The sequence below is a fragment of the Trachurus japonicus genome, chromosome 22 (genome assembly GCF_045865225.1).
Source record: "Trachurus japonicus isolate A0001 chromosome 22, Traja_1.0".
Classification (NCBI taxonomy): domain Eukaryota; kingdom Metazoa; phylum Chordata; class Actinopteri; order Carangiformes; family Carangidae; genus Trachurus; species Trachurus japonicus.
Genome location: NC_140928.1, coordinates 25629846 through 25645608, shown reverse-complemented (window position 1 = coordinate 25645608; position 15763 = coordinate 25629846). Strand labels below are relative to the sequence as shown.

The following is a 15763-nucleotide window of genomic DNA, read 5'->3' as shown; positions in this document are numbered from 1 at the left end:
GCACTGCGACTTGACGTTATCACGTTTTTCTCTCAGCAGTTACACAACTTAAACTGTCACAATGTGTGTGTGTGTATGTGTCCATAAAATGATCAAGCCTTTTAAAGAAATGTGGAAAAAAAAAAAAAAAGAGTACAGTTTTTATTATCCACGACAGCACACATTTTCCTTCTCACTCACACTTGTCCAAACAGGTTGCTCTGCCAGAGTGTGTGTGTGTCTGCGTCTGCGTGTGTGTCTTTGTGTGTGTGTGAGAGAGAGAGAACGGGAGCCAAACAAAACACAGGCAAATGGCCAGACCGCACTTCCACTGATAGCGAGAGGCTTAAAAAAGCAGCAGAGGCAGAGCGAGCGAGTGAGCGATATGTGGACGAGAGGCTCTGAGCTGAGCCTCCTCTCTGACCGACTCAAGTCATGTCTCTCTGTCAACACCTGTGTGTGTTTTTATTTCTCTCATCCACGCATCCACAACCCTCTGAATGTGTGTGTGTGCGTGTCATTTTCCTCACAAACAAATTATTTGGCATTTTGGAACCAATTGTGCAGTGTATATATCCATTTACAACAGAGGACATGACACATGCTCCTTCTACTTACTGCATCACAAGATTATAATGATTATAGTGAAGATTATAATGTATCTAACACTGAATATTGTGTAAAACTAGGGTAACAATAGTGTCAAATTGAGAAATATTGCTGCTTACAAAAGCTTCAGGCTGTTAAAACATTTTTTAAACAACGGGGTTTTATCCAAAAATGTATCAGCAACATTTAGTTTAGTTTATTAACACAGACGTTACTGTAAAATATTTAATAGTATGAAAAAATGCAGGCATGGAATTGTGCAGAAGAGTCAAAATCGTTAAAAACCCACGACATAAACAATACATCAGATAGACAAAACACATGCAGTCGCAGTGCTGTAGTGTAGTAATGTGTGTTACATCTGAACTATGACAACATATTTATTTTGACAGTGTATCCATATCCAAATTCAAATTTAATTCCACACATCTGCTTACAAGTTATAACTATGATGTAATATGTTACTGAATTGTGTAGGGGCAAGTCTGTGTGTCGTAGCCTGTGCCCAGGTCAGTGTGTCGAGCTACAGTAGTGCATCATGTTGTGGGAAGACAGTTTATTATTATAATTGTCCTTAAGCCAAATCAACACAGACCTCACAACAGTGTGTTTCAACATTTTTTGTTTAAAATATACAAAATGTGCAGCTAATTTTGTCGCATTTGCAGAAAAAATGCAGCGATAATTGCTCATTTTAATACGTTGTGGTGTCATGCATGGTCTCATTATCTGTTAACATCATAAGCACTATGATAAATAATCAATTTCCAATTCAAGGTATGTTGTATGAGCTACACAAAACAGAACTCAGCAACTGCTCTTTGATAGATATTATTACATAAATAATTGAATACTGTGAATGATAGGTTATTATCTTTAAATGGGAGGGATAGAGGTTTCGTTGATCTAGTCCAAATAGTCTCAATGTAAAGTGTTGCAACCGTTCCCAGTCTCCTCTGTGTCAGAGGAACAGAGCCAACACAGGAACACACAACACACACCGACGCACTGAACGTCATCAATCATAAAGCTGTACGTCTGATAACGACTGACTCAGGTGCTAATGTGTATCACACACGTCAGTACACAGTGAGGGAGTAGGAACTTTTTATTTGCTGTAGGCCTATTTGAATTATGTTCTACTGTGTGTGAGGCAGAAACACACGGAGAAGGGCAGAGAAAGGAAGAAAGTATCTATGCAGATGCTGAGGAGAGAGTGTGTTTTCTCATTCAGTCCCACACACACACACACACAACGCTGCATGAAACATGGGTGTCTGCATTCTACCAAATAAAGTGATGAGCAGTTCTCTTTCTCTCCCTCTGTTTTTTTCATATGGAAATAGGAAATAATGGGGTGATTAAATAGAGTCGTATATTAAAGTACAGCTGACATTAGAATTAGCATAATGTGCTCTCGCCTCGGGCTGCATACTTTATTTGCCATCTGCGTTGGACTCCCTTCCCCCAGGAGGGCGCGCACTCACTCTCTCTCTCTCTCACACACACTCACATACACACACTGAAACACACACACTTTACCCACAAACAAATACCACGACCCGCTCCTTCCACTGCAGCCAGAAAGGAATGGCTTTTCAGTTGTGCAGAGACACACACAGCATACACTTGGACTCACAACCCCTGCTCTTAATTGTTGGGCATGACTTCTGTCAGCAGATGAGAAGTTCAGCTAAAAGACAGAGGATGGAGGGAGGATCATCTCGCGGATCAACTGGTTGAGCGAACAGAGTAAGAGAGAGAGGGAGAAAAAAGAAGGAAAGAAAGGAAAAGAGAGAGAGAGAGAGAGAGAGAGGAGCACAGGGTGGGGGTGGGGGGGGGGGTGTTCTGGGTCTTAAGATTCAACAGTAAAACAGCTTGTGCGTGTATGTGTGTGTGTGAAAGCATAGAGGCAGAGAAAGGAGCTGTTATTTTCATTGTTTGTGCGTGTGTATGTGTGTGCGTTTGGGGAAAGGCGAGGGTGCTGGGTGGGTGGGTGGAGGGGGTGTTGTCCACTATAATTAAGTCAAAAGGCTTTACAGGACTGTGGAGGTGAACAGCTGTTCCGCCTCTTGCCTTTCCTCCTTAACACACACACACACACAAACACACACACACATAGGCGAGTGACAGAGAGAGAGAGATAGAGAGCGAGAGAGATGTTTCAGTGAGAGGTTAGTAGTAACTGTTAGTTTCATGTCTAATTGTGAGACATGTAGTGACCGATTTACAGATTGTTGGTTCATTTACAGGAAATGGTTTTAGCAGATATATTTATTCTATTTTGACAAATATTTTATGAGGCTTTTACCTGCAATTCAAGAGGAATGTTTATCACATATTGTGGATGAACATCGAAGCTTTAAAAATGTTAGATTTAAATAGGAAAAATTAATATGTAGTACATTTATTGAACTGATTAAATATATAAATATACATTGGATTTTATTGCATTTAATTGCAATCATCTTCTCAAAGAAATCCATGTTGATAAATTAAGAAACAAATTATTTGCATAATCATGTAAACACACAAAATACCATACATGTTTGTATTTATCTGTATGATTAACTGCAGGAACTTGCCACAGCTACATACACACATAAGTAAAACAATTACAGCAGTGTATGTTTTCCCTGGTATCTGAAACTAGCGTACCAGGTCAAGACTATGAGCTTTCATTCATTAAATATGAGAGCAAGTGCACAATTACCATTATCTGTGTACACTCCCTGTAGGAGTGCTCTCAGCCTGCTCGCTCGTCTTAAGTTGTGCATCAGTCGTGTTAAGGTGGTAACAAGTTCCTTTGGAAAGGCAGCACCCTGCAGGAGTGTCATATTAAAGCACTTGTATTAATTAGTTATTAAAAGAACAGAAGAAAACAAGTCTGCACCTGGAAATAATATGATTACCATTACACACTGTGGTATATTATCCTCATTTCAATTCAATTCAAATCTGAAGGACGATAGGAACTTCATTTGTGATGAGTGACAGTTTATATTTAAATAGAATAAATATAAATAAATGCAGATGTTACAAGAGAGAAAGGCACACACACATTTACAGCAAATATAAAGATGTTTGGATTAGGTAGTAGTCTAATAGGTGGGGTAATGAGTGATTCTTGTGGAATGTACCCTGAGAAATGTGTTCCTTGTCATTCACCCTTTTTCTGTGGGTCATCGTTTTTGGGGATACTTGATACCTTATCTATGTTTAAGTTAACCTGGTCAAGAGGTTAAATGCCAGAAGGTATAGGTTAGATTCTGTTTTTAGATCCTGTCTTTGTCTGACCATCTTGGTCACAACTACAGTATATACATGTATTTCTGTTGGAGAAGGTGGAGTTTTAGAATTAGAAAACGTATATAAGGTCAGGGCTTTGGGCCAGGAGAGAGAGATCTCATATTGGCACCAGAGAGCTCCACGATTCGACATTCTTTTGACACAGTTCTTTTTCTTGTAATAAACTAGTTTTTGTATGCAAGAAAAGACGTGTCAGCGATAATCACTTATTTTCATCAACACATCAATATACCACTCATGCATGCACACATACTACACATCTACCATCAGTCTAACTGTACAGTTGTACGTGTAAGCACAGAGGCACACACACACACTGTAATAATTCAGCAGTTTGTAGTGGGGGATTCACTCTGTACTAAGTGTGAGATTAAGCACCTCTTAAAACATGGATACAGTGTTGGCCAATCCAGTGGAACTGTGGAAATGCACTTCTCAAAAGCGTGATAAGTACGTAGCATTTATGTGACAACATGATGAGCCAAGGCCTTTCCAGCTACTCCACAAACTACACAGCACACACACACTCTCACACACCACACACCACAGTTTACATACTGCAAATAAGCTGCTGTTAGAACAACAGACAGCGTGGTGCTTTGAATCATGAATGAAGTCAAGTTTGACCTCGTAAAAAAAAGGAGTCAGTGTTTCATGTTGTAATTGAAAATACTTGTAATTTCAGATGTGCTTGTCCATCTGAAGTACTTAATGTTCGTCTTTCTCTGTGTTGCAGGTGGCAGGGACGAGCCTTCCAGCTACATCTGCACCACGTGTAAGCAGCCCTTCCCTAGCGCCTGGTTCCTGCTGCAGCATGCCCAGAACACCCACGGAATCCGCATTTATCTGGAGGCCAACCCCTCCAGCGCAGCCCTCACCCCGCGTATCACTATGCCGCCACCCATGGGCAACGACATCCCGCAGTCCCCCCTCACCAACTTTCTCGGGGACAACAATCCCTTCCACCTCCTGAGGATGACGGGTCCCCTTCTTCGAGAGCCTCCTCCAGGCTTCGTGGAGAACCGCCTCCCCAACACGCCGCCATTCGTCAGCCCGCCTCCCCGCCACCACCTGGACCACCACCGGCTGGAACGCCTTAGTGCAGAGGAAATGGGCCTCATCTCCCAGCACCCCAGTGCCTTTGAGAGGGTGATGCGGCTAACGCCCATGGCCATGGAGTCCCAGTCCATGGATTTCTCCAGGCGGTTACGTGAGTTGGCAGGGAACAACAACAGCACCACGCCACCGTTGTCACCCAGCAGGGCCAACCCTATGCACCGACTACTAAACCCCAACCCCTTCCAGCCTGGGCCAAAATCTCCCTTTCTGAGCACTCCTCCCCTACCGCCAATGCCCCCAAACAGCACCACCCCTCCCCAGACGCAGAACAAGGTCAAATCCTGCGAGTTCTGCGGTAAGACCTTCAAGTTCCAGAGCAACTTGGTGGTGCATCGGCGCAGCCATACAGGCGAAAAACCTTACAAGTGCCAGCTGTGTGACCACGCCTGCTCTCAGGCAAGCAAGTTGAAGCGCCACATGAAGACCCACATGCACAAAGCTGGGTCCCTGACGGGGCGGTCAGATGACGGACTGTCGACTACCAGCTCCCCAGAGCCAGGCACCAGTGATGTCACAGGTGAGGGCATGAAGAATCGTGATGGGGACTTCCACGGGGAAGGAAATGAGGAGGAGGAAGAGGAGGAGGAAGAAGAGGAACTTGAGAATGAGAGTCGACCAGAATCCAACTTCAGCATGGAGTCTGAGTTCTACCGGAACAGGGAGAATGGTTCCAAACCACCTTCAGAAGAGAAGCCATCACTCGCCCTTGAGAAGATGGTGGATGGCGGGGAACTCAACTCTATACAGCAGTACAATAATTTGATAGTTGACAATCGTAAAAGGATGCCCTTCTCCAAGAGGGGCTCAGATGGCCAGCGGGACACTGGGGATGAGGACTCAGTGGTTGGGGAGATAGACCACCACCACCACCACCACCACCAGCAGGAAGAGAGGACCACCATCAATGGCCGGAACTGTGGCTCTGGTGACTCTTTCTCAGGCTTGTTCCCCCGTAAGCCCACCCCCATCACCAGCCCCAGTCTGTCCAATTCCTCAAATAAGAGGATCAAGATTGAGAAGGACTTGGACATTCCCCCAGCACCCCACATCCCCTCTGAGAATGTCTACTCCCAGTGGTTGGTGGGCTATGCTGCCTCACGCCATTTCATCAAAGACCCTTTCCTAGGTTTCACCGACTCCAGACAATCTCCCTTTGCCACCTCCTCCGAGCACTCGTCAGAGAACGGCAGCCTGCGGTTCTCAACACCTCCAGGAGACCTACTAGATGGCGGTCTGTCGGGCCGCAGTGGCACTGCCAGCGGAGGCAGCACACCTCATCTGGGTGCAGGCGGCCGACCCAGCTCCAAGGACAGCAGGAGATGCGACACCTGCGAATACTGTGGCAAGGTGTTCAAGAACTGTAGCAACCTGACGGTGCACCGGCGCAGTCACACTGGGGAACGGCCCTACAAGTGCGAGCTGTGCAACTATGCCTGCGCCCAGAGCTCCAAGCTCACGCGCCACATGAAGACACATGGCCAGCTCGGAAAGGAGGTCTACCGCTGTGACATTTGCCAAATGCCCTTCAGCGTGTACAGCACTCTGGAAAAACATATGAAAAAGTGGCATGGAGAACATTTGATGACCAACGAGGTCAAAATTGAACAAGCAGAGAGAACCTAAAGCAGGTTCCCTATTTCCGTACTCTGCGCCACACTTTGACTTAAAAAATAAACAAATGGGGTAGCTGGATACTCTTTTTCTGAAATATTACTTTTGGGTTAATTTTGTGTTTTTGCCTAAGAAACTGCCAACTGAGAAAAAAGTAAAAACAGAGATCTTAACACCAATTGAAGCTGTCTAAACTGCCTCATTTGGCGTTCCTTTTTAAACAATCAGTCAGTTGAGTTATAACATATGTGGAGCCTTTAACTGTGCAATAATTTCTGTATTTATTGGATTTTGTATTTGGGCATGTGCAGGTACATTTTTATTTAGGCATTTTTGAAAAAATTGTTTCACTTTTAATTTGTATTACTGTTTTTTTTTTTCTTTCTTTACTTTTTTTTTAAACCCTCGTGATATCCTGAGAGTTTTTTAGAAGACAAAAAGTCCATTGTAAGTCAATCTTTTTTGGCCGCTACATGTAGGAAGTTGTATATTAAGCTAAACATGTGATTTCTTGAAGAGAAGCTGAATTCAATCTTCAATTTGGAAGTGGCGTTAACTGAGAATGCTAGAATTAGTTTATTTTGTGTGATAACATTGATGCGCGGACAACAATCCTTTGGCACTGTAGCATGAACTGACTCTAAAACATGTCAATACAATTGGAAATGTAGCACTGAGTGTCATATTTGACAGTAAATGTAAATTCAGAGAAGAGGTTTCCTCCTGAGAATAACACAACCAGCCAGAAGAAACAGATTCAAGAAAAGGCAGCTGCTGACTGGTACATAGTGCCAAGCCCTGACAACGCTACGACAACCATCCCTCATTTTTTTCTGCTTTCCACCCCTCCCTCCACTTACTACCATCTTACCTACATCCATTCATCCATGTATTATATTTTGCATGAAGCCATATGATCTAGGCTATATTATTTATTAGGACTAAACTGAGCAGACAAGTATACATTGAGAGAGATGGAAGAACGGGACATGAGAGTGAGCACAGGGACATCTCAGGGTGAGCTATACTACTTCTTTTTATTTATCCACTCATTCTTAAGTTTCACAGTCATTTCCATTCCATCCTATGTTGAAATCATTAGGGACAGTTACGTCCTCTTCTGTCCCTCTGCCTCCACCCACCCGGCAATGTTCAAGCTTTATCCTTGTTTCGAAGTACACATCTATATTTGAGGTCACAACTTGTGATTATAACATGAATTAGTTGAGAGAGGGTTAAATGTATGTAATGTGCATACATGGCTGATGCCAGAAACTTTAACTGGATTTCTGCAGAAAATGTATGTCTCACATTTTATTGTCAAAATTTATTTAAAACAAAAAAAAATCTAAATCCCTATGCATTTTTGTGCTGAAAAATATAGTATGATTTGTTGAAATTACATTAGTAGAACATTTTGACTTGTATTATTATAGTGATTCTGTAATTGCATAATTTGATTAAATGAAGTCACCACTCCAGGAATAAGAATCCACTCTTACTTGTGAGACACTTTTGTGTTGAAGAGGAAAAATGTTTTAGTGTGCGCTGAGATAGTGAGACTCATATTAAGACAAGCAGCAGCTCGCTCCATGCTCCTTTAGTGACTTTAAATATCATAACCCCAGCTTTTTTTTTTCCTTCATTGTGGCACTTTTTTTCACTTTGAATTCAGATTTGATTTAATGTTGTCAATAAACAAATTTAGAGCTCTTAACAACAGACCCGCACTTTATGATTTTCCGTCCGACACACACACAGAAAGCTGGACAGAAAAGGTACTAAAGGGTCTAGAGCTAGGGATCTCCTGACGCTGAAGTGCCCCGGGTTGTTAGGCTTGGCTTTCCCAATGCTGGCACTATAAAATAAAATAAGATGAAATAATAATTTATATGTGACAGTTCTTGTACTGCCATTCAATTTGACATGGGTGTGCCTTGAATAATGATCTTCCTATTTATTGTCTCAGACAAATGCAACAGTTTTTATGAAACATTCAATTGAACAAAATGAATAAACTAAAATGTTGTGAACTTTAACATGGAATTTGACATTTCAGAAGAATTATTTAAAATTTTCTCAAAAAATTAAAACAATGCTGAGTTTAGGTTTTAGTACCCAGCACAATAACGATGTGTCTGTGTGTGTATATATGTATGCATATGTACATATAAAGGCACAAGCATATATAGAGATATATATCAAATTCCTCACTCACAAGGACACGAGTCTGTCCTTCAACAGAAAATTCCAGGAGTGAACAAAAGCCACACAAAAAGTCAAGGAAGAGACTGGACAGAAATCAGGAACTGCAGAAACTTAAAAAAAAGAAAAAGAAAAAAAAAAGAATTTCGTGCACTCTGTCTTAAAATACGTTTACAGTATTGAAACAAGTACAAGGGTAAAATAATATTTATGTGTATGTGTGTTTTGAACAACCAAGTATTTTTTTTTTCCAGGTTTGCTTCTAAAGTTTCTCTGAATGCCAAAGTGGCGATGTGTATATTCTTTTTTCTTTCTTTTTCCTTTTTCTTTTTTTTTTGTTCCTTTTTTTGGTGACGGGGTTTTAGTATATATATATAAATATATATGAATATATATTACATTTTTCTTGTTTACTGTAAAAGTATACCAGTATTTGTAATATTGGAGAATGCCTGGGCATTTTACAAAAATAGAAAAAAGATTGTTTTTTTTATTTTTTATTTTACAGTCCAATTTAAATTGTGGGTCTCTTAAACTGTTTTTGTCACTGTAACTGTAAAAGTCTTAAGTTTTAGTAACTTTTATTCTGCCTTGGGTGTAATGAAATAAAAAAAATAAATGAATTAAAAAATGACTGAGCTGTAACACACTTGGATTTGGTGGGGGTGATCGGGGTGCAGGTGGGTGGGTGCTCCTTTAACAGATGGAGGTTTTTCTCCCTTAGAAACGATGGAACGTTGGTTCTGCTTTTCATCTATTTTTCTTCTTCTGGAATGGATTATTCTTCATGGATGGTGTGAAATACATGTGTAGGCTCTTGCTGTCTTTCCTAAGGAGCTTGTCTTTTTTTAACTTGTAGGCTATGTGCATCCTTTGTGAATAGGGTACCCAGAGTACCTCGGGACGTCTTGCTCTTATATTGGGTGCAGGGGGAGGGTGACTTCATTCCAATGACAGGACACAACTTACAGGCTGCCGCAGTCTATTTTCTCTCATTGGGCAGGATAAACAGAACCTGATGAATTTGTACTGTTGTAATGAATCACATTGTACAGAGGGGGATCAAAAAAAGGTTGTTTGATGGCCTTTTAGTGACAAAAACACAAAAGTCGATGTTTTGTTTATGGCGCCATTGGTTGTACATAGTTTTTTATGACTACACTGTTTTCATTTTCTTTGACTTTTTTCCTTTTTATTTGTTTGTGATTTCTAACTGGCACTGGCAGTGAATTCCTGTGTTTTGGGGGATGGTTGGTGGTGGTGGTGGTGGTGGTGGGGTGGAGTTCTTCTGTTTGACCTTTGTGACCTCCATGTCAGTTTTCAGGCACATGCCTCCCCCGTTGATATTTCTCGGCATGAGAACAGAGCACAAATACAAGCTGTTACAATTCTCCAGCCTCTGCTTGTTTGTCTTATTTTGTTCTTTGAGCTGATCTTGAAGGGAAAAAAAAACACAATTACAACATGAATCTGAAATATTTTCATACACTAAGGTTTATGAACACGATGCAGAACACAGAGACTACATATTATCAACAAACACATTTACTGCTGCTGAAATCATGTGAGCACCAGCCAGGCAAAGTGGTGCTGAGGTGATGAAGAAAAAAAAAAAAACCTGACTATTTTATTCTTTAATGCTTTTTACACTCACAGGAAATGCACGCCGGTTAGATAAAACCCTGAAAGCTACTGACTTTACCCATCAGCGGCAGCACTTCTCTAAGAGAGACATAAACTAATCCAGTAAAGTGGCATTTCATAGTTTTATTATGACAGCAGACTTTTACTGTCAGCCACTTTTCCTGATGCTTTCTTGTTCCCTGTTTTTTTTTTTATTTGCTCTCCCTCCAGGTCCGTACAATCAAGACCTAATCAGTTCCACATCCTATACTGACAGCTTACCTAAGATTTCCTCATGTTTGTACTGAAAAATAATAATGAAAATAAAAAGCACTGTTGGGATGAAGTTGGGAAAATGTCATTTTTAATATAAAATAATTAATGCAGAGGGGGCAGGCAGGCTCAGGCTGGGGGTGTTTTTTTTTTTATTTTTATTTTTTTTTTACAAAGGCAAGGAAACACTGTTTGTGATGTCACGTCATTGAAATACATACCTGACTCAGATTGGTTATTTATAGTAAACATCACAGGAAGTCCCCTGATGTCTTCAATAACACTTCACCACAAGATACATTTTACAGTACAATATACACAAAGATTTTACAATATACTAAATAAAATGTGTGAAAAGTGATTGAACTTAGCACTAACTGCTGAGGGCTCTGAGTCAAGGCCTGGTGAAGCATTAGGCTATACACCCATTAGGAGGACTGTTTTTTGTGTTTTCCAGCTTGCCTGTTACAGACTAAGAATGAGGCTTTCCAATGAGTTATGACTAAGTTTAGGTTTGAGGTTGATTAATAAGCCGGAGTGAAAAAAAATGGCTGCGACCCCTCCTCCTTCTCCTCCTCCGCCTGTGCTTCGAGGAATGTAAGAATTAATCGTGGGGAAGTAGGGGGTAGTGACTCATTTACACTCACATACTCTGCCTGCTGCAGACAGTGTTTATACAGTCAGATCAATGTGATCAGTTATCAGACTGATAGTTGTGTGTCATGTGTGAACATTTTCATTTGATTTCCTGTTAAACATAATTAACTCTGTCAGTGACAACACTCATGGTTCATCATAGTTTCATAGTGAAAGAATATTGTAATTCCACTGAACTCCTGTCTCATCCACAGTGAACTTCAGGTCACAATGTCCTTTAACATAAAAAGACACCAGAGCCACTGTGGGTGTATTTGAGAATAAATAATTAAACCTGAAACCTTCACTGAAAACATTACCAGAGCTACATTTATTTATCAGATAGTTACGACAAGTACAGTAAACTACAAAGCATCAGCACTTCCTGTTATCTCGTCAGAGACGACGTGTTGCGCTGCAGTCATTAAAAGGATTCCTACATGAACCGTAAGTGAGTGTCTATAAATAACTGGAGAAAAAAAGCTTCAGTGAAAACAGGCCCAACTCTCCACTTCATTCAGCTCATTTAAAAACCTCTGCGAACACAATTATCATCCACAGCCCCCCCCCCAACCCCCCTGCTCTCTGCTCTGATTGACATCTCTTGTCAAAAATTGCTCGCCACTTCAGAGGTGGCACTGCTACTTGTTAAAAATGTTGAACCTCGCCATCAATCCATGAGGCTCAATTTCTTTTCTTTTTTTTCAAAGACCACAATGAATAAATGACAAGTTATGAAAATCAAATGTGATTCTAAAGCGACAGGGGAAATCTTTGGTCCAGCTGAAGTGTGATATTTCTATTAAAAGCAACACAAAACAAAGGGATGGAGATCATTTATTGTTTTGTTTTTTTAATCTCACAACGATGGTATTTAAAATGAAAATACTAAAGTCTACATCGATACAGCACGTTCTCTGAGATTATGATTCTCTACATCATAGATTTCTGCTTGACATGTAGGAAAATCAGCTTCCTGAAACAAGGTCACCTGCTTCATGATTTTGATTTAATTTCATCTTTCCATTTTAACTGTAGAGGTAGGAAAAAATCCGGACTCACAATTAGTCTGAGGGAGGCAGGAGTACAGAGTCGAACGGACTGGGGCGAGTTGTGATTTGGCTTGAGTTTCAAGGCAAATGGGTAATTAAGGCTTTTCCCTGGTTGGCCTGCACTTTGAAGTCCCCTACAGGGGGGATTATCCCAGCCAAGAGAAAGAAAGTGAGAGCGGAGTAATGAGACCCAATAAGAGAGGGAGAAACTGAGAAAGCAAGGAGTGAAGGCTCACTGAAAAGAGAGATTAAAAATCACATTTACATTCATTTTCAAACGGCTGAGGTGATGAATCGCGGCGGGATTTGGATCTCAGGTGAAACAACAGCCCAAACAGATCTCAACAAAGCAGAGCTGAAACAATGAATCATTTCATCAATACTTCAGTTGACAAGAAATTAATCAGCGATTATTCTGTTCTGTTGATCAATTAATTATGTTTTAACCGAGTCCTTGGCTGCAGCTTTCACAGTAATCAGCTGCCATTGGACTCATGCAAATGATTTTCTCACCATTACAAACCATTGATTCACATATAAAACATTGCAGCATTTACATCTTTTGGGATCCCAGGAATGTTTAGTATTATTTTATCCTAAAAGGTAACAAAGGTGACCAGATGTAATTTATTTTTCTTTTTTTTTAAAGTGAGAAATAGTCAGAGCTGAACTGCATTATGACAGGATGTGGATGTTCCTCCCCTCTGCCACCACTTCCTCATTATTAGCCCTGCAACCTGCTTTTATTTCCACTACCTTAAAAGCATATCTGCGTGTGTGTGAGAGGGGAGAGAGAGTGAGTGAGGGAGGAAGGTGGGGAGAGGGTGGTGGATTAAGTCAGACAGACACCTCTGGTTATTCAGAGGTATGGAATTATTTCAAGACCCTGACTGGCTGTCAGCGTTTGCTGCGCCTCCTCCCCTCCTCATTAAAAAAAAGCAACTTCAAATGACTTAAGCCGCTGGTCGTCAGCGCCAAAGCCACACTGTTGACAGGTACAGTAGGGTCTTAAGCCTTCAAGATCAACGCCGCTATTCTCCGTGACAAAATCCCCCCGCAGGGCTCCTCCCTGACTGGAAGGCAGAGGAATGAAGGGAGGGGAGCAGGGGTTGGGGAGGGGGGAGGAGAGGAGGCGCCGGTGATGGGGCGGGGTTCGTTTGAGAACGAGAAGAAGGGGTCAGACGAGGAGGTGTCACGATGTCAGGAGGTAAAGCTGAGAGAGGGAAGGGATGGAAGGTAGACGCCGTGGGGGCCGGGCATTTAATTATGGCGGAGGTTTTTCACGGCCAATCAGGGAGGGAGGGGAGAGAGAGGGGGGGGGGTCCTTTAACGTGGCTGGTAATTATTAACATTATCATTCACCAGCCTTGTCCCTGTCCAATTGATTGGCACGCCTGTTTCTATCACGCACCCCCGGTCACCGCCTCACTTCCACTGTCAATTTCCTCCCGGCAAATGAATCCTCATCAGACTTTTTAACGGGATCAGTCAAGATCCCAGAGTGCAGCGCTGCAACACGGATAACAGGGAACGCCGGCACTGCCTCCTCTTCAGATCCTAAATAAAGGAACACAAGGTAACTGATTGTTAGCTAAACGCTCCATACATGTTGATACAGCCCTTTGTCTCCCTCTCTATCTGCACATTGTTCCCCCCACAAAGCCTCCTATTGCTGTTTCTGAAATAAATACATCGATTTGTTTCGACTCACAATCGCAGCCACTCAGACAATCGCACAAATGTAGTTTGTAATTATCTGAATGAATCAAATTTATTTCAGGAAAGAAAAAAAAAGAAGAAGGAACCAAATGATAAAGAAAAGCTAAACGTGACGGTGATGTCTGCACGGCAACAAACTTCCTTCAGATTGTGGTACTTTGTGTGTTTCATTCCCCACTCTATTTTTTTTTTAAACACAAGCAATGTGACAATCAGAGTAAGTTCTTTAAAAAAGGAGAGACAGAGAGAAAGAAGGAGATGGAGGGAAGTAGTGTGTTAGTGGTGGAAGTACTGCAGGCGCCGCATAAGAGGTGCGTGCCGTCTTTTTGATATTCAGATTCGCCTGCCTACACACGGCATTATGACACATTTGGATGATCGCATTGTAGGATTAACAGGCCTGCCTTGTCATTTTCAACAACAATGCCACGATTTAGGGATGCTATTTCTCACACAGCGCTCCGCATTAACGCCCGGCCTAAAGATTTACATAAATCTTTGTCTTAAGATGAAAGCGGAGTGGGGCTTGAGACAATGAAGTTAAGCTTTGGAAATAGGAGAGAGAAGAGAGGAAGGAGAGCCGTCACTGGGCGTTGGTGGTGGAAGGGATGAAGAGATGGAAGAAAGAGGGAGGAAGGGAGGAAGGGGAGGAAGAGGAGGGAGGAAAGTTTGAGGATAAATCAACCAGTAGTCATGCTGATTTGTAGAAACACTGAGCCCCCTCCCTTCCTTGCTGGCGTCCATATGGTAGAAATAATTTCAAAAAAGAAGTGAATAGGGAAGGAGGAGAGAAATTTGCATTTCTGTATCTAAGAGGAGAGAGGGGGGAGAGGGGGAGGTTCAGGGGGAGGGGGTTGACAAATGGAGGTGAAGGTGATGAATGCATGTGTGATTTAGTGTTGTGTTGCTGAATGAGAAGCTTCTTCTCCTTCTTCTCCTTCATGGTGGAAACACCGGCTCTCTAACCCCTCTCTCCTCCCTCTCTCTGTCCTCTAATCTCCTGGCCTGCAGCAGTCAATGGGAAAAGTGCCCTAGATTGTTGCACCCCCCCACTCCTCCCCTCCTTCGCCTTGATTGGATTCATCCTAGCTGATTGGGAATCTGCTTACATTAAAGCCAGCGAGACACAAGAGATAGGATCAGATAGATCTGACCACTGAAGGCAATTTTTTTTTCTTTCGCTTTGAAATAGAGAGGAGGTTACAGGGGAAAAACAGATTATAGGCCAAGAGAGACAGTGAGAGAGAGGTGAAGCATGAGTGACACTATCAGCTCCATTATCACTCTGCTCCAGCCTTGTTTCATTGCCTTTATTTCACACACTGGCCATGATTATTGAAATAAAGCCTTCCAGCAAAAAGGCGAGCAGGGGGCGTCACCGTGATGATACAACCTCTGCACCACAGAGCATGCAGACCATAATGCTAATAATAATTTATCAGAAAACACACACATTCAATGTAAATAAGCATCTTAAAGGTATAATATGTAGGAATTACCCCCATCTTGCGGTGCGGTTGTATATCGGAATGTATTCTTGATGTTGCATTCACGTGAAATCGGGCAGACGTCAGACAGACAACAGACGCTGCATGTAACAGGATAAACAAGCGTCTATGTAAACAAGT

At 41.9% G+C, this 15763-nt stretch overlaps 1 protein-coding gene across 2 annotated transcripts in view; it reads left to right on the top strand.

Annotated features, from left to right (window-relative positions):
* Positions 1–9463, top strand: part of bcl11ba (BCL11 transcription factor B a) — a 50939-nt gene extending 41476 nt beyond the window's left edge. For both annotated transcript variants that reach the window (XM_085766638.1, XM_085766637.1), the window contains one exon: positions 4634–9463. In XM_085766638.1, the coding sequence (XP_085622764.1) occupies positions 4634–6639 (2006 nt within the window). In that variant the 3' untranslated portion in view covers positions 6640–9463. The remainder of the gene's footprint in view (positions 1–4633) is intronic.
* The last annotated feature ends 6300 nt before the right edge of the window (positions 9464–15763 follow it).